Source organism: Panthera pardus, unplaced genomic scaffold, assembly GCF_024362965.1.
Source record: "Panthera pardus isolate Hobbes unplaced genomic scaffold, ASM2436296v1 HiC_scaffold_3, whole genome shotgun sequence".
Lineage (NCBI taxonomy): Eukaryota > Metazoa > Chordata > Mammalia > Carnivora > Felidae > Panthera > Panthera pardus.
This window is the reverse complement of record NW_026526876.1, coordinates 10,158,051-10,175,982: the sequence shown is the minus strand read 5'-3', so window position 1 is coordinate 10,175,982 and position 17,932 is coordinate 10,158,051. Positions and strand designations below refer to the sequence as shown.

The window sequence follows — 17,932 nt, the reverse complement described above, 5'->3', positions numbered from 1 at the left end:
TCCCCCCCTCCCTACCCGGACTCCGGGGGCACCGCCGGGGGACAGACACCCAGCAGGTAACCCCGGCCTGGCTCGCCCTCCCTCCTCGGATTTTCCTCCACACCCTCCCGGATGACCCCTTTCCCCGATTCTGTCTCCCCGTTTTCCTCCGGCCTTGCCTCTTTTCCCTGGCCCTCCCTGTTCCATCTCCCCCACTTGGGCTTGTCGCCCGCTGGCCGCGCCGCCGTCTCGTGCAGCCCGACTCCCTTCCACTCGCCCGACAGCCTGTGCGCCCCAGGTCTGCCCGCGGCACCTTTCGGGGCTCTGTCTCGCCGCTTCTCCTGGCTTTGCTTTCCTTCCGACCTGTCCCCTGGGGCTCTGAGTAAGGAGGCAGCCCCTGTCTTTTCCTCGCTCCCCCAGCTCCCCGCCCCCCCCCCCCCAACTCTGGCCCCCTTTCTCCTTCTACCAGTCTCTAGGGGTGGGGAGAGAACCGGAATTTGGGGGGCCCTCCGGAGGGGCAAGGGGCTGTGTGTCGCTGGGGAAAGGGGCTGTGAGTGTGTGTGTGGGGTGGGGGTGGGGGCGGCTAGAGACCTGGCTGTCTCTCCGTTGTCCCTTTAAATGGCCCTCACATTTCTGGGGACTCATGGGGGGGAGGTGGCAAGCCGCCTGCCTGGGGGGCAGGGCCCTCGGTTTGTCCACACAATCAGGGGTGGTAATGATTTAAAGGGACAGCCTCGGTGTGGCCGCTGCCACCCTGCGCCGGCGGGAGGGGGAGCCGGCAGGCCGTGTCTGGGGAGGCTTGGCTGGTGAGCAGGGCATTTGAGGCTGAATCTGTCGAGGGGCCTGCCAGGTCTGGGACGGTGCTGCGGCTGGGACCTACAAGGAGGGGTGACAGCTCGCCGGGGCAGGGTTGGGGGCACTCAGCCTGGGCCTTCTCCCAGGCCCCACCTTTGGGTTCTCGGACTCCTCGGCCAAGAGTACTTGAGGCCATACTACGGAGTCTGTTGGCCATCAGGTGGAGACCACCGGCCGGTGTGCAGGTCAGCTGCCCGGCTTGGGCACATTGGAGCTGGCCCTTCGGCTTCCCTTTTGTTGTTTGGCTCTGTGCACAAGAAAGCCCCAGCCCCTCCCCCAGCTCCCCCTTCCCGTCCACATGCCCCCCCCCCCCCAACACACACACACCCACCCCAGCTGTTGGACAGATGAATTACAGCCTCCGGCTTGGGGCCAGGGCTGGTGAGGGATTAAAGCTCTGGGGCTGGCCCTTTAAATGGCTGTGGGCCCCTCCCCCACTCTGGTGTCCAGACACCCCATACACACCCTGGTGACCCCCTTGGCTGCCCCTCACTCCTTCTTTGGTCTGTCGTGAGGCCTGCCACTCCCCTCTCTCTAGGCTAGACCCTTCCCAGCACATCCCCTTCCCCTACAACACAGCTACATACACAAACACTACAGACTGCACTCGTGTGCCCGCACGCGCGCGAGCGCGCACACACACACACACACACACACACACACACACACACACAGAGGCAAGCACACGCACACCCTCTGGTCCCACGTTCTCAACATCCCTGTCCTGGAAGGTTCCAGCCTCAAGCTTCCTTTCTGTAGCACAAGAACTTTGCCTGCCCGGCCTCCCTGGCCTGCAGCTGGCCACTACCTGGCCTATGGGGGGCGGTGGGGGGGGCCCTGCCTGGGTCAGGAGTGGCTCCTCCCTGGGGGCAGTGTCATCAGCAGCCCAGGCAGCTTGCAGCACATTGCGTCATGGAGGCTGGGGGCTGGAGGCCTGAGTCTCTGGGGCAGGGGGAAGGATGCGGGCCGGCCGGCCGGGGAATGGGGGGACTAGACTGGGAACCCCAATGTCTGGGACCTCAAGGGCAGACAGCTGTGACTAAGGAAGCAGAAACCATAGGTCTCTGAGGAGCGAGTCTGAGATAAGGGCCAGACTTAGGTCTGACCCTAGATGGACACCTGATTCTTGACCCTGGACTTAGAAGGCCTAGCTTTTTGTTTCGGAGGGGAGGGAAGGGACTGGGCCTCTGTCACCTTCTTGGGCCACAGAGAGGAAGGAGGTGATGGGGAAACAGGATATGGCCTTGAGGGGTGGGATGCAAGGGAGGCTTGCAGCAGAGGCCACTTTCAGACCCAGGCCCAGAGTCAGTCGTTGTGGAGGAAGGCTCCTCCCTGCTGGGCCCGTTCATCTAGTCTGGCCACCTGTGCTGCTCGCCAAGACCTGCCCGCACCCGCCTGGGGGAAGAGGAGGGGGCAGAGTCCAGAGGGTGGGGTTGACTGGTGTCTTGATAAGGTTAGGGGTAGGGAGGAGGCTGAGCTGAAGGCAGAAGATTGCAGGCCTGGGGCCAGGATTGAGGCCGACTTGGGTGCCGACTTGGGTGCCGACGTCAGGGGCTATCGGGGCTAGTCTGGGCCCAGGGACTGTCAGCAGGAGAGTTCGGGCCGAAGGGGACTCATGGGTTGGGTGTCCACTGTGGACGTTCCCAGATGCCGTAGCACGCTCCCCTTACCCTCTGGTCCAAGGCTGCTTCCTAAAGGGGAAGGCTGGAGGACCACCTTGGGGATGGCTTTTTCTGGTTGCCATGGAAACGGGTTCTCTCATCCCATCTGACCACCAGCACCAGGCTTCTCCTCAGTAAGAAGACAGGGAGCACAGGGAAATTCTCCAGCCTGGGAGACCCCACTTCTAACTGGCTTTTTTCTTTCAGGTTCCCCCAGGCACCATGCCAGCCCCGTAGTACCACCCACCCCACCCACCGTGGTCTGCTGCACCCCACCACTGGGGCACTGGTTCCAATGAGACAGGGCACATCAAATTCCATCTGGTAAGTTCTGCTCCTGAGCAACAACCCCCACTCCCACCCCCACCAGTCCAGCTCTGGACCACATGCTTGAAGAAGAGCGGTATGATCTGGACCGTGCCCACTCCTCAGAATGGTCCAGTCCAGCTCTGAGCATCCCCCCACCATGTGGTGCTGGAGTGGTTCAGCCTTCCTGGTTTATGGAGCGCCCCTCTGTTGCCCCTGAATGGTTCAGCCCTGTATTTCACCAGCCTCTCCACTACCACCAAAAAGTCTCCCCCCAGTGCTACAACTCAGTTACTTCTGGAGTTGAATTAAACTAGAGTTTGCAAGGCTGGAAGGTAGAGGTGAGATAACCTGGGGGGACTTTTCTTGGGGTGAGGGTGCCCTATTAAGAGTTGGTGAACAGTGTGGTTCATGCATGGTGATTGGAAATTGATTTGGAGATACCGGAGGCCATTGCCACAACAGCCTGCTGCTGTTGCCATGGCAATCATGGCGTCTCACCTTTCCTTCCAGCTCCCTTTCTGTTCCATTCTGTCCCCACTGTGCTACAGCATTTGCCTCCTCCCCGCCACCCCCCCCCCCCCCAAGTCTACTTCTCTTCTGCTGCCCTCTCTCTTTGGGCCAGTTCTCTGCCTGAGGCTCTGTAGGAGAGGAGAGGATACTTAAGCCAGGGACTTAAGTTCTCTGAGTGTGTGTCGCACTGAATTTTTGAGTGGGACTGTTTTCTTCTGTGTATCTGGATTTGGCAAGATGGTTTGCACATTGGGGTGCCTCAGTGGAATTGTGTTGAATGAATGTGTTAACTGAAGGAGCTTCACTGCCAAGAAAGCAATGGCTTCTGAGATCTGCTACAAATGTCCTGCCCACACCTGCTGTAGAGGACAGGAGACGTTTGCGATGCTAGAGATGCTGGGGGTAGGACGGGGTGGGGGCGCAGGCAGGCTGGGCCAGGAGATGGCCTGTGACGAGAAAACCAAGGGAGGGAGAACAGGACAGAGGCAGATAGAAGAGTGGAAAGAATGAGGCCCTGGGAAGAAGCCCAGTTCTTCCACTCTCTTGCAGAGTGAACTTGACCAAGTTACCTAACCTCCGTGAGCCTCAATTTCCTCATCTGTAAAATGGGTTTAAAAAAAAAAAAAGTACTTCCTAACTCAGATTTGCGGTGGGGGGAGTTTTAAAAAGGTACTTAAAGTGCTTAGGACGGTGCCTGGTGCCTACTAGTAAGTATTCACTAAATGCTAGCAATTATCATCATAATGGGAGCTGCAGGGAGCCTTGAGGATCAGCAAGGACGTTGAGGAATAGGACGGAACTTGATTGAAGGCAGACAGACGCCCAAATATCTGACTCAAACAGAAGGATCACTGATCCGGCAACAAGACGTCAGGATTCGGGAGGGGGTGGGGGGTGAGGCGAGGAGTCTGCAGGGTCAGCCCGCTCCAGTGTTTCCCAGACCCTGTTCGGGAACATGAAGGCAAACACAGAAGGGCATGTGCAGAGACACACGTGATCACGCAAGTGATGCAGAGGCAGACCCAGACAAAAGACCGAGACAGGAGCCAGGCAGACACACAGACAGAGACAGCCCCTCAGAGTCATGTAGACAGGCATAATGACAGGAACGCGTCAGACGCAGGCACTGAAGGAGACGAGATGAGCAGATATGCAGGTGCACACAGAGACAGACACCGGGACGACCCACACACAGCCGACCTTGTCAGACACACTGGTGAACACAGCGGTCCAGTCAGAGGCAGACACAAGGCTCGCAGTGACACATAGCGGGCCGGGGCCGGCACTGTCACTCCTCGGTGGGGGGCGGGGAGGGGCCGGCAGCGGGGGAAGGCTGGGGAAGGGAATCCCGAGCGGGCGGCCTGCCCGGGTGGCTGAGTCACAGCGGCGCCCCAGCCGGCGGCCCTCCCCTCCGCCTCCCCCCTCCCCCAGGTAAGAAGCGAGCCTGTAACCCCTCGCTTCCACCGGGCGGAACGAGGCCTGGCGGGGAGCGGGACGCGGCGGGTGCCGGCCCCGGCCCCGCCTCGGCGCGTCCGCGGACCGCGTGCGGGGTGTGTGTGTGTGGGGGGAAGACCGTGTGTGCGGGGTCTGGTCTTTGGCCGGCATGTGAGTCTGCGTGCGCACGTCTGGCCCCTTCCCCCGCGTCCCGCGCGGCCGCAGCGGTGCGCGCCGGGGGCTCCTCAGGCCTCGAGCCGGGAGAGGGTTAAGTGGGTGTGATTGATGGAGTGGGTCTCTCTCGGGGCTCCGGGGGAGGGGGTCGGTTAAAGTCCCCGAGTCCAGAGCCCGGATGGAAGGGGCGGAGCTGGGCCTAACCGGGAGTGCCCGGATGGAGAGGGCGTGGCCTCGGCGGGAGAAGAATTAACCCTTTCTGGGCGGCCGGCCCCGGGGACCGTGGGTCGGGCGGGAGAGGCTGGGAAGGAATGTCTGCCCCAGAAGTATACCGTCCTCCCCGCCTGGCTGAGGCCGCGTGCGTCTTCCTCTCACCTGCCCGCGGGGAGTCTGTGGGTGTCTGTCTTTGTGACTGCTGCCCGTGGCCGTCCCCTCCCCTTGGTTAGTACGGACACCGGGAGTCGGGGAGGGCTATTCCTGCCCCCAAGCGAGAGTGGAGGTGAGAGTGGACCGCGAGCCGGCGCCGGGGAACAGGTGTGAGCGCGGCGTCGAGGCTGGCGGGCGCGGGGAGGGGCCGTCGTGGGGGAAGACGAGAGGGGAAATTCCGCGGGACCGGTGGTGAGCGGTGTGTGGGCTGAGTTGTGTCTGCCTCTGACTGTGTGTCTGTGTGTGTTCAGGGAGGCGAGGGCTGAGTCAGTGGGAATAGGGGAAGGTTTTGTGGGTGACTCACGCTCTCCCACCCCGAGCCTGAATCAGACCCCGAGGGAGGGCTTTGTACGGGGGGCGGATGAGGAGTCAGGCGCCCGGGTCCCGGTGAATCCGAGGTGGTTGGCGAGAGTGAATGTGTATTTAGTGCACAGGAAGTTTTTGTTCTCCAGTGAGGGCTGCTGTACTCTGAGTACCGGCGTGGGGGGTTGTGGACGAAGGTGGAAAGGGGCTGGAGGGACGGGACTCAGTGCTTTAGGGAAAGCTGAGTCAGTTCCCCGTGGGAAAGGGGAAGTGGTGGAGGGGAAGTGTCATCATCGCAGAAGGGGAAGCTGCATTTCCTGGTAGCTGGCAGCGCCCTCGGCACCGCTTCGCAAACGGGGATCTGATCCTGCGGTGCCTGAACCCCCGCCCCCCCTCCGCCGTTAGCCCATGCGTGGTCCCGGACTTGGGTGGGGGAATGTGGCCCGGGCTACCCTTAGACCGCAGTCAAGCGCTCTGCTCGTCCCAGGGCTTTGGCAACTGACCGAAAGTCAGTGTGGTGAGCAGAGAGAGTTCGGGCAGAAACTCCGCTAGAGTCGCGGACGCCGGCCGCAGAGCCCAAGCGTTCGCAGGGCTCGGCGGGGAGTGGCGCGCCGCGACCTGTAGGGTCCGGAGCTTAGCACGTAAACAGACCACCTTGTCCTGCGGAGAGAGGACTGTTTTCACCAGAAACCCGCCTGCCCTTGCGGGCTGGGTGGAAATTTCCCCACCGCGCAGACTTCTCTCGGCGAAGGCGAACTTTCCAGCCGCCCCCAGCCCCTCGTCGCGCGCGCTCCCCCGGCTTCCTGCCCGGCGCTCGCTCCAGCTGGAGCGCTGGCCCCGCCCCCGCCGCTTTGTACTCTACGCTCGCCTCTCGCAGCTCTTTGTACTCTAGACTCTCAATGGACCGATCCCGGGAGCGGAGCCGGCTCCCTACCTGCGGGGACGCCGGGTAGGCGAGGAAGAGGCGCGGGGATGGGGATCCTGGGCTCGGGCGACAAGGAAGAACTGGGGCCGAAGGGGAGGTGCCCAGAAGGGGGGCGCTGCGCCCGTCGTGGGTCGAGGCGGCACCGACGGGAAAGGGCGGGGGGGGGGGGGGCGGCGCGAAGGAGGAAGTGAAACGGGTTCTGGGTTCTTTAAGGGAGTGGGCGGTGAGAGTGGGACAAGGGTGATGTCACCGCCTGTTGGGCCCCGCCCTCCTCCCTCCCGAAGGACCCCCCCCCCCTTACACTTACACACGCCGCTTCCGCTGCGCAAGTAGCCACGTCACGGGCAACCCCCGAAATCCCCCCTCCCTTGGGGGGCGGGGGCCACGTGGGCCGTGGGGAACCGCGTGGCCCCGACGGGGAAGGGCATAGAGGATACGGGAGCCACGCGAGAGGGGCCACTCGGGACCGCTGTGCGCGTCTTCTCAGAAGTTGGGGGATTAAAGGGAGATTTTGGTTTTGGGGGTCGGTTGGAACTGAAGACCTAGAGAGCCAGGGGAAGTGGAGGAGCTCCGGGAACTAGGTAGGCTGGGGGCCCCGACCGTAGTTTGGGATCGGGTCAGGCGTGGGGGGGGGGGGGGTGGTGGTGGTGGTGGAGCGCTCGGGTCTCGGCGCGGGCGGGTTTGGGTACCGAAGTCGCCGTGACCGGCCAGCTCTCAGCAGTCACAGGGGGCACCCGGGGTGGGAGGTGAGGCACGGGGCGAGGTGAAGTGAGGAAAGGCAGCGACGCCTTTGTCTGCGTTGTGCCTCCGTTTGCCGTCGGCCGGTCTTAGGGCGCCGGGGCCGGGGGCGTTTCGGGCGGTCCTGCCGGGAATACCGGCGACTCTATGGGTGCGTGGGACTCGCGGGTGGCGCCGTCCCCCAGGCCGGCCCGAGCGTGCGACGTGCCGCCTTCACCCGCGGGGGTCCCGGGCCCTGCCTGCGCCGCCGGCCCGGGTGTCAGGTCCGGGATGGAGACCCTAGGTGGGAGCCGCGGGGTCACCCCGGGGTCACCCCGGGCCGAGCCCGTCTGACCGGCTCCGCCGCCCCTCCTCCCCCGGCCGCGGCCGGGCTAACCTCGCTCTCATTGGTCCCGGCCAGGCTGTTACTGAGGCGGAGACACGGGTGATGATTGGCTTGCTGGCGAGGGAGGAAGTCCTGTGATTGGCCGGATCTCAGGAGCTCGCCGACGCCGTGCGAGGACGCTCCCACGGAGGCCGGGTAAGCCGCCGCGGCGCTGCCCGTCCGCCCCAGTGGCTCCCGGCAGCAGCGAGCCGCCGCTGACCGGCCGTCCCGCTCCCTGCCGCTCGTCCCGGCGCCTCGCCGCTCTCCCGGGCCTCCGGGGGCTCCTTGGGCGGCGTGGGCCTCCCCTCGGGGAAAGCCGAGGCCCGACTCCCGGTGCAGATGACTGCCCGGCAGGCCCCTGGGCCTCAGCTGTGCGCTGGCCGGCTCACGGCACTCCTCCTCCTCCTCCCCTCCGCAGAATTGGCTGTGAAGGGCCCTGGGTGGCCGTCTGGGGGCAGTGGGCACTCCTGTCAGAGCGGCTGGAGCGGGACCGTCGCCCCAGAGAGCTGGGGCAGGGGGCCGTGCCCGATCTCCAGGGCTCCTGGGGCCACTGCTGACCTGGTAAGGGAAAGACCAGGGCTGGGTCGGCCGTGTGCGTGCTGCTGGCTCAGCCTGTGCCCCCATGAAGGTCTTGATCTCTCCTTGACTCAGGCTGGATGCATCGGGCAGTGGACCCTCCAGGGGCCCGCGCTGCACGGGAAGCCTTTGCCCTCGGGGGCTTGAGCTGTGCTGGGGCCTGGAGCTCCTGCCCGCCCCATCCCCCTCCTCGAAGCGCATGGCTGCCTGGAGGCAGGTGAGAACACGGGGCACCCCTCTCCCCATCTCCTCTCTCTGGTCACTCTCTGGGTTTCTGCTGATCTGTGGACCCCAGTGGGGTCCTCAGCTGCTTTCCCTTAGTCTCTCAGTCCCCTCATTTCTAAGTAGGGACGGGACCACTTCACCTTGCTGCACGTTCACAGACCCCTTCCGTCTCTAGGTGCTCTGCCAGCATCGGGCAGCCCCCACTCTCTGCTCCCCCACCCCCTTCACATGGCAGTAGCTCTGGACACCCCAACAAACCGTATTATGCTCCAGGGTGAGTACGGAATCAAAGGTGCTATAGACGGGACGTAAGCCTGGGGCCTCAGAAGAGGCCCCCCGGGCCTGACCAGCCCCCACAACCCCTTCTGCCCGGTAGGACCCCCGCCCCGAGACCCCTCCACGGGAAGCTGGAATCCCTGCACGGCTGTGTGCAGGCACTGCTCCGAGAGCCAGCCCAGCCGGGGCTGTGGGAGCAGCTGGGGCAGCTATACGAGTCCGAGCACGACAGCGAGGAGGCCGTTCGCTGCTATCACAGCGCCCTTCGATACGGAGGAAGCTTGGCTGAGTTGGGGCCCCGCATCGGCCGACTGCAGCAGGTGGGATGAGGCAGAGCCCCGGGGGGCTGGGCTTGTGCCTTCTGGCTAGGCGCCCTCGTCCTAACGTGTGCTTCTGTCCCCAGGCCCAGTTCTGGAACTTTCACGCCGGCTCCTGCCAGCACCGAGCCAAGGTCCTGCCCCCCCTGGAGCAAGTGTGGAACTTGCTGCACCTTGAGGTGAGACGGGGGCCGGTGGGCTGGGGAGGAGGCCCCTGGCTGGATCTGCACGTGGGTCATTCTCTCTCCTTCCTTTTTGTCTTCAGCACAAGCGGAACTATGGGGCCAAGCGGGGCGGTCCCCCCGTGAAGCGAGCCGCTGAGCCCCCAGTGGTGCAGCCCGTGCCTCCTGCGGCGCTCTCAGGCCCCTCCGGGGACGAGGGCCTCAGCCCCGGGGGCAAGCGCAGGAGAGGCTGCGGCTCTGAGCAGGTATGGTCGCATGTAGGCCACGGGCCGCCGTGGGCAGGACTGGGCCGCCGTGGGCAGGACTGGGCCGCGGTGCCGTTCTCACGCTCTCTCTTCTTCCAGACTGGCCTTCCCCCGGGGCTGCCGCTGCCCCCCGCCGCCACTGCCCCCCGCCGCCCCCGCCGCCCCCCGCCGCCGCCGCCGCCCCCACCCCTGCCTGGCCTCGCCACTAGCCCTCCATTTCAGCTGAGCAAGCCGGGGCTGTGGAGCGCCCTGCATGGAGATGTCTGGGGCCCCGAGCGCAAGGGTTCGGCACCCCCGGAGCGCCAGGTGAGCCCCAATCGATTGCCCCTCGTCTCTTAACCGCAAGTCCCCCGTCCCCCACGTGTCACTCGTGGCCCTTTGCCTCTCCCGCAGGAGCAGCGGCACTCGCTGCCTCACCCGTATCCGTACCCGGCTCCGGCCTACGCCGCGCACCACCCCCTGGCCACCGGCTGGTCCCGGCCGCACCCCCAGGCCCAGGCCCCCGCCCCCCAGGAGCAGAGAGCCATGGCTGCCCGCCTGCCACCCGTCCCCCCGGAAGTGACCTTAGAGAGAGCAGAGTTCAGAGGTCGCGGATGGACTCCAGCGTTTCACCAGCAGCAACCACCGCCTGCGTGCCTTACGCCCCTTCCCGGCCCCCTGGCCTCCCCGGCCCCACCAGCAGCAGCAGTAGCAGCAGCAACACCGGTCTCCGGGCCGCGGAGCCGAGCCCAGGCATTGTGAGTTCCGGACTGCGGGTGGACTGCGGGTGGAGCGGGCGGTGCCACCCCCACCCCCGGCAGCCGCCGACCGCCTGTCCCCTGCTTGCAGCCCGGCGCTGATCATTACCAAACTCCCGCGCTGGACGTCTCCTCTCCCCAAGGCCGCCTGGGGCCCTCGGCACACAGCAGTCGGAAACCGTTCCTGGCGGCTCCCGCTGCCACGCCTCACCTGTCCCTGCCGCCCGGCCCCCCCTCGCCGCCCCCGCCGCCCTGTCCCCGCCTCTTACGCCCTCCGCCCCCCCCTGCCTGGCTGAAGGGCCCGGCCTGCCGGGCAGCCCGCGAGGATGGGGAGATCTTCGAGGAGCTCTTCTTTGGGTCTGAGGGACGCCCCCGCCCTCCCCCACCACCCCTCCCCCACCGCGAGGGCTTCTTGGGGCCTCCGGCTCCCCGCTTTTCTGTGGGCACTCAGGATTCGCACACCCCTCCGACTCCCCCAGCCACCAGCAGCAGCAACCATGGCAGCCACGGCAGCAGCCCCACGGGGCCCGTGTCCTTCCCCCCGCCTCCCTACCTGGCCAGAAGTTTGGACCCCCTTCCCCGGCCCCCCAGCCCCAATCTGAGCCCCCAGGACCCACCCCTTGCGCCCTTGACTCTCGCCCTGCCTCCAGCTCCTCCCTCCTCCTGCCACCAAAATACCTCAGGAAGCTTCAGGCGCCCGGAGAGCCCTCGGCCCAGGGTCTCCTTCCCAAAGACCCCCGAGGTGGGGCCGGGCCCCCCCCCAGGCCCCTTGAATAAAGCCCCCCAGCCCGTGCCGCCCAGGGTTGGGGAGCTGCCTGCCCGAGGCCCGCGGCTCTTCGATTTTCCCCCTACCCCGCTGGAGGACCAGTTTGAGGAGCCGGCTGAGTTCAAGATCCTCCCCGATGGGCTGGCCAACATCATGAAGATGCTGGACGAATCCATTCGCAAGGAGGAGGAACAGCAACAGGAGGCGGGCGCAGCCCCCCCGCCCCCGCTGAAGGAGCCCTTTTCGTCTCTGCAGCCTCCGTTCCCTAGTGACACAACCCCGGCCGCCACTGCCACCGCCGCCCAGGAAGAGGAGAAGAAGCCACCACCAGCCCTGCCGCCACCGCCGCCTCTAGCCAAGTTTCCTCCGCCGCCCCCGCTCCCCCCACCGGCCGGCCCGGCCAGCCTGCTCAAGTCCTTGGCCTCCGTGCTGGAGGGACAGAAGTACTGTTACCGGGGGGCTGGAGCCGCCCTCGCCACCCGGCCCGGGCCCTTGCCCGCCACTCAGTATTCGCCAGGCCCCCCATCAGGTGCTACCGCCCCGCCGCCCGCCTCGGCGGCCCCTAGCGCCCAGGGCTCCCCGCAGCCCTCCGCTCCCTCGGCATCTCACTTCTCTACCTCAGGCGGGCCCTGGGCCCGGGAGCGCGGGGCGGGCGAAGAGCCGGCCCCGGGCCCCATGACCCCCGCCCCGCCGCCCCCCACCCCTGCCTCTGCCCCCTGCTCGGTCTGAGTCTGAGGTGCTAGAAGAGATCAGTCGGGCTTGTGAGACCCTTGTGGAGCGGGTGGGCCGGAGCGCCACGGACCCGGCAGGCCCGGTGGACACGGCGGGCCCGGTGGACACGGCGGGCCCGGTGGACAGCGGGACCGAGCGGCTGCTGCCTCCCGCCCAGGCCCGCGAGGAGAGTGGCGGGGTGGCGGCGGCGGCGGCGGCAGGACCAGGCGGCAGCAGCAGCAGCAAGCGGCGGCAGAAAGAGCACCAGAAGGAGCACCAGAAGGAACACCGGCGGCACAGGCGGGCCTGTAAGGACAGCGTGGGTCGGCGGCCCCGAGAGGGCAGGGCAAAGACCAAGGCCAAGGCCCCCAAAGAAAAGAGCCGCCGGGTGCTGGGCAACCTGGACCTGCAGAGCGAGGAGATCCAGGGTCGCGAGAAGGCCCGGCCCGATCTCGGCGGGGCCTCCAAGGCCAAGCCACCCACGGCTCCCGCCCCTCCGCCGGCCCCCGCGCCCCCTGCCCAGCCCACAGCGCCCTCGGCTCCCGTTCCCGGGAAGAAGGCTCGCGAGGAAGCACCAGGGCCACCAGGTGTCAGCCGGGCTGACATGTTAAAGCTGCGCTCACTCAGCGAAGGGCCCCCCAAGGAGCTGAAGATCCGCCTCATCAAGGTGGAGAGTGGGGACAAGGAGACCTTCATCGCCTCCGAGGTGGAGGAGCGGAGGCTGCGCATGGCGGACCTCACCATCAGCCACTGCGCTGCTGACGTCGTGCGTGCCAGCAAGTAAGTGCCGGGAGGTGGCCCCCCCCCCCCCCCCCGGCCGCTGGCCCGGCCCAGTGGGGGGCTCCCTTCCCCATCACCCTGATATTCCTGCCCTCATGTCCCTATCTTCCCCACAGGAATGCCAAGGTGAAAGGGAAGTTTCGAGAGTCCTACCTTTCCCCTGCCCAGTCTGTGAAACCGAAGATCAACACTGAGGAGAAGCTGCCCCGGGAAAAACTCAACCCGCCCACACCCAGCATCTATGTACGTATGACCCCCCCCCCCCCCCCCCCCCCCGCCATGGGTTCTGAGACCGCGTCTGGGCCGTCGGGGGCAGTGGGGGACGGGGCTCAGAGCCCGGGGCAGGGCTCTCACCCTGGCCCTGTCTCCTTGTCATCTCTCAGCTGGAGAGCAAACGGGACGCCTTCTCACCTGTGCTGCTGCAGTTCTGCACAGACCCTCGGAATCCCATCACCGTGATCCGGGGCCTGGCGGGCTCCCTGCGGCTCAGTGAGTATGGAGGGGCAGGAGGGTGAGGGGAGGCCTCGGAGGGCCCCCATGCTTGCAGGCCCCGGACCGCAGCTCTCACGCGCTATTCTCAGTCCTCCGCAGGCCCTACTTGAGGCCTTGGGCTTTCTTCCCATCACTGTGTCCCCAGCACTGGATAGAGGGGCAGGGGATGGAACCCAGGACCTGGTTAGGGTCACTTTTGGCTTTCTTGATCGATGAGGATGAGAATACAGAGCATACAAAACCCCTGCCGGCCCATGGTTTGGGGATTTTTTTTTTAAAGTTTATTTATTTTGAGAGAGAGAGAGCGGGAAGGAGCAGAGAGAGGAGGGAGAAGAGAGTGAGAGTGGGGAAAGGCAGAGAGGGAGAGAGAGAATCCCAAGCAGGCTCCACAGTCAGCACACAGCCTAATGAGGGGCTCGATCCTACGACTGTGAGATCATGACTCAAGCTGAAATCACGAGTCCCAAAGTTGGTTACTTAGCCCATCGAGCCACCCAGGTGTCCAGGGCTCTCTTTTTCAGCGCTTTATCGTGCAAAAAATTTTTTATCGGGCAAAATTCCAAACAAAGGTACCTACGTACAAACGGAAACCACACAGAAACATAAAACGCAATCGTCTCTCCTCTATGTCCGTAGTGTTCTCTATACCCGTATATCCTTCCTTCCCACCACTGTTAGCGTGAGGCGCGTTCTAGGCTTGTACTTAAGTAAATCTCTGGTTGGATCCAACGGTAACTTAAGGAAACTGCCATTCATTGAGCACCTATTAAGTGCCAGGTGCAGTGCACCTGTGGCCTCACGCACACCTGAGGACTCTCCTGGAGGTGCCCCGGCTCAGAGCAGCAGCAGGAGAAAAGGGGGTCGCCCTGGGAGGGCCAACCTTCCCAGCTGCCTGTGGGGCTGGGCTGGGCTGAGCTTCGTGAAGCTGGGGGGCGGGGAGAGGCTTGGGGAGGAAGAAGGCCCTCGCTCCCTGCCCTCCGCCCTTGCCCCGACGCCCTGCTCGGTCCTGCCTTGCAGACTTGGGCCTCTTCTCCACCAAGACGCTGGTGGAGGCGAGCGGCGAGCACACGGTGGAGGTGCGCACCCAGGTACAGCAGCCTTCGGACGAGAACTGGGACCTGACGGGCACGCGGCAGATCTGGCCTTGTGAGAGCTCCCGTTCGCACACCACCATCGCCAAGTACGCGCAGTACCAGGCCTCGTCCTTCCAGGAGTCCCTGCAGGTGCGAGGGGCTGCCTGGGCCGGGGGTGGGGATGGGGGGTTGGGTTCCCCGGGGGGTGGCACTGACCCCAGCCCGCCTCCCCGCTGTGGCCCAGCAGGAGGAGAAGGAAAGCGAGGATGAGGAGTCAGAGGAGCCCGACAGCACCACGGGGACCCCTCCTAGGTAGGTCCCGGTCGCCCGCCGCCTTCGTGTCCTTCCCCTTCCCTTGGCCGGCGGGTCTCCGTCAACCCGTGCTCTTTGCCCCGGCAGCAGCGCGCCAGACCCGAAGAACCATCACATCATTAAGTTCGGCACCAACATCGACCTGTCTGATGCCAAGCGGTTAGTGCGGCTGGGGGCAGGGGCGCTGCCGGACCGGCAGGGGTCGGGGCGGCCTCTCACTTCTGTGGCACCTTCGCCACCGCAGGTGGAAACCCCAGCTACAGGAGCTGCTGAAGCTGCCCGCCTTCATGCGGGTCACCTCCACGGGCAACATGCTGAGCCACGTGGGCCACACCATCCTGGGCATGAACACCGTGCAGCTGTACATGAAGGTTCCCGCAGCCGAACGCCAGGTGCGCTCCTCACCCGGGCGCGCGCGAGGGGGCGGGGCTGCCGCTCCGCCAGCCAACGGGCGCCCGGGGGCGGACCGGGCGCGGAGCGCAGGCCGGGCTGCCGCCTGCCATGCCGTTCTCTGTCGCCCCCTGCAGGCCACCAGGAGAACAACAACTTCTGCTCCGTCAACATCAACATCGGCCCTGGCGACTGCGAGTGGTTTGCGGTGCACGAGCACTACTGGGAGACTATCAGCGCCTTCTGCGACCGGTGCGCGCCACCCTGGCCCCGCCAGATACACCTCCTCCCACCCCCCAGTCCCGCCCCGTCCCTGTGGCTTCCGTCTGACCCTGTGGCCACCGCGCAGGCACGGCGTCGACTACCTGACCGGTTCCTGGTGGCCAATCCTGGATGACCTCTATGCTTCCAATATCCCCGTGTACCGCTTCGTGCAGCGCCCCGGAGACCTGGTGTGGATTAACGCGGGCACCGTGCACTGGGTGCAGGCCACCGGCTGGTGCAACAACATTGCCTGGAACGTGGGGCCCCTCACCGGTGAGAGGGCGGGGCCCGTGGGGGGTGAGCCCCGTGGAGGGTGAGCCCTGTGGGTGGCCGGGCTGGACGGCAGCCAGCTGCCAGGGAAGGGAGGGCCTGGGGGCCGGCGTGGCCGCGGCTGCTTGAGATGCCTCCGTTTCCCCCTCTGGCCCCGCAGCCTATCAGTACCAGCTGGCCCTGGAACGATACGAGTGGAACGAGGTGAAGAACGTCAAGTCCATCGTGCCCATGATTCACGTGTCCTGGAACGTGGCTCGCACGGTCAAAATCAGCGACCCGGACCTGTTCAAGATGATCAAGTGAGCGCCCCACTCGGGAAGGAGCCCATCTCCACCCAACTTGGCCCCGCTCTTGTCCTTTCTGTCGGATTCCACCCCGTCTTCCTTCTTCTCTGCCCCAGACCACGTGCCCTGCACTGTACCCGCTCCCGCTCCGCTGAGCTTTATTTTCCTGCGGCCCAAATAGACCAGAGCCACATGTCCACTGTGAGCCATGCCCAGGTCAGGGGCCGTGACCCCAGCCTGGAGCCGGGAGGCCCCGCCCCGCCCCGCCCCGTCGGCCTCACGGCCCCCCTCGCCTCCCCTCCCTCTGCTCGCGCGCAGGTTCTGCCTCCTGCAGTCCATGAAGCACTGCCAGGTGCAGCGCGAGAGCCTGGTGCGGGCCGGGAAGAAGATCGCCTACCAGGGCCGGGTCAAGGACGAGCCCGCCTACTACTGCAACGAGTGCGACGTGAGTGGGCCCGCCGCGCCCTGGAGGGAGGCGCCCCGCCGCCCCCGCTCCCCGTGACCGCCCCCCTCCCCTGCGCCCCGTCCCAGGTGGAGGTGTTCAACATCCTGTTCGTGACCAGCGAGAACGGCAGCCGCAACACGTACCTGGTGCACTGCGAGGCGTGCGCGCGGCGGCGCAGCGCGGGCCTGCAGGGCGTGGTGGTGCTGGAGCAATACCGCACCGAGGAGCTGGCGCAGGCCTACGACGCCTTCACGCTGGTGAGGGCCCGGCGGGCGCGCCCCGGGGCCGGGGGCGGGGCCGCGGGGGGGGGGGGGCAGGGGGCGGGGCGCGGGCGGAGCGCGGCGCCCGCCCCCGCGCCTGAGCCCGCCGCCGCCGGTTTTCTCCCCGCAGGCCCCCGCCGGCGCGTCGCGATGAGGCCGGACGCCCCGCCCGCCCGCCTGCAGGGCGCCGCGGGGCCACCAGCACACGCCTGGGCTGGACCTAGGTCCCGCCTCTGGCCGGGAAGGGGGTGTCGGGCCCGGCCCTTCCGCCCCATTGGCAGCTCCCCCTCACTTAATTTATTAAGAAAAAGTTTTTTTTTTTAACAAATAAGAGGAAAAAAGGAAAAAAAATGGGAGACGGGGGAGGGGGCTGGCAGCCCCTCGCCCGCCAGCGCCTCCCCTCACCGACTTTGGCCTTTCTAGCAACAGACACAAGGACCAGGCTCCGGCGGCGGCGGGGGTCACATACGGGTTCCCTCACGCCTGCCGCCCCCGCCCGCCCGCCCGGCGCAGACGCTCGCGGCTCGTGTTTGTACATAGACGTTACGGCAGCCGAGGTTTTTAATGAGATTCTTTCTATGGGCTTTACCCCTCCCCCAGAACCTCCTTTTTTACTTCCAATGCTAGCTGTGACCCCCCTGTACATGTCTCTGTTTATTCACTTGGTTATGATTTTTGTATTTTCTGGGTTTTTTTTCTTTTTTTGTTTGTTCGTTCTTGGTTGTTTTTGGTTTTTCTTTTTTTGTTCGTTTTGTTTTTTAATTTATAACAGTCCCACTCACCTCTATTTATTCATTTTTGGGAAAACCCGACCTCCCGCACCCCCCAAGCCATCCCGCCTGCCCCTCCAGGGACTGCCCGCCGCCGGGCTCTCCCCGCGCCCCAGTGTGTGTCCGGGCCCGGCCCGTCCGTCTCCGCCCGTCCGCCCGCGGCTCCAGCCGGGTTCTCATGGTGCTCAAACCCGCTCCCCTCCCCGACGTCCTGCACTTTCTCGGACCAGGCCCCCACTCCCGACCCGACCCCGACCCCGCCTGAGGGTGAGCGACTCCTGTACTGTAGGGGAAGAAGTGGGAACTGAAATGGTATTTTGTAAAAAAATAATAATAATAAATAAATAAAAAAATTTAAAGTTTTAAAGAAAGAACTATGAGGAAAAGGAACCCCGTCCTTCCCAGCCCCGGCCAACTTTAAAAACGTGGACCTTCCCCTCACACCCCTCCCCCCCCCCCCCCCCCCCACCCCACTTTTCTTTTTAAGCGTGAACCAGCCCAGGGCCAGGGCCTCACTGGGGCAGGGACACCCCGGGATGAGTTTCTCTGGGGCTTTATTTTCCTTCCGTCGGTGGTTTTTTTCTCCCACGCTGGGGCTGCGGAGGGGTGGGGGGTTTACAGTCCCGCCCCCTCGCACTGCACTGTCTCTCTGCCCCAGGGGCAGAGGGGTCTTCCCAACCCTCCCCCTATTTTCGGTGATTTTTGTGTGAGAATATTAATATTAAAAATAAAATCCGAGAAAAACATCCGGTTTGGATACGGTGCTGGGGCTAGCGGGGCGCGCACTTGGGGGGAGGGCTGCCCGGCGGGGCCTCCCGCGCAGACCCCGGCGGGGCGAGCCCCTCCCCGAGGCGCCTGTGGAATGTCCAGCGCGCC

The 17,932-nt window shown here is 65.2% G+C and overlaps 1 protein-coding gene across 1 annotated transcript; it reads left to right on the top strand.

The window, feature by feature from the left end:
• Positions 1-1,842: 1,842 nt before the first annotated feature.
• Positions 1,843-17,802, top strand: KDM6B (lysine demethylase 6B). The gene is given in 26 exon segments (XM_053892812.1): positions 1,843-2,819; positions 7,715-7,834; positions 8,097-8,239; positions 8,330-8,471; positions 8,655-8,753; positions 8,856-9,075; positions 9,159-9,251; positions 9,338-9,499; positions 9,599-9,805; positions 9,893-9,952; positions 9,955-10,236; positions 10,328-11,695; positions 11,697-12,493; positions 12,610-12,736; positions 12,877-12,982; positions 14,003-14,208; positions 14,306-14,370; positions 14,458-14,529; positions 14,615-14,745; positions 14,748-14,762; positions 14,898-15,012; positions 15,110-15,297; positions 15,455-15,596; positions 15,900-16,026; positions 16,113-16,283; positions 16,417-17,802. Coding segments are annotated over 23 exon segments (4,914 nt in total). The 5' UTR covers positions 1,843-2,819; positions 7,715-7,834; positions 8,097-8,239; positions 8,330-8,334; the 3' UTR covers positions 16,441-17,802.
• The last annotated feature ends 130 nt before the right edge of the window (positions 17,803-17,932 follow it).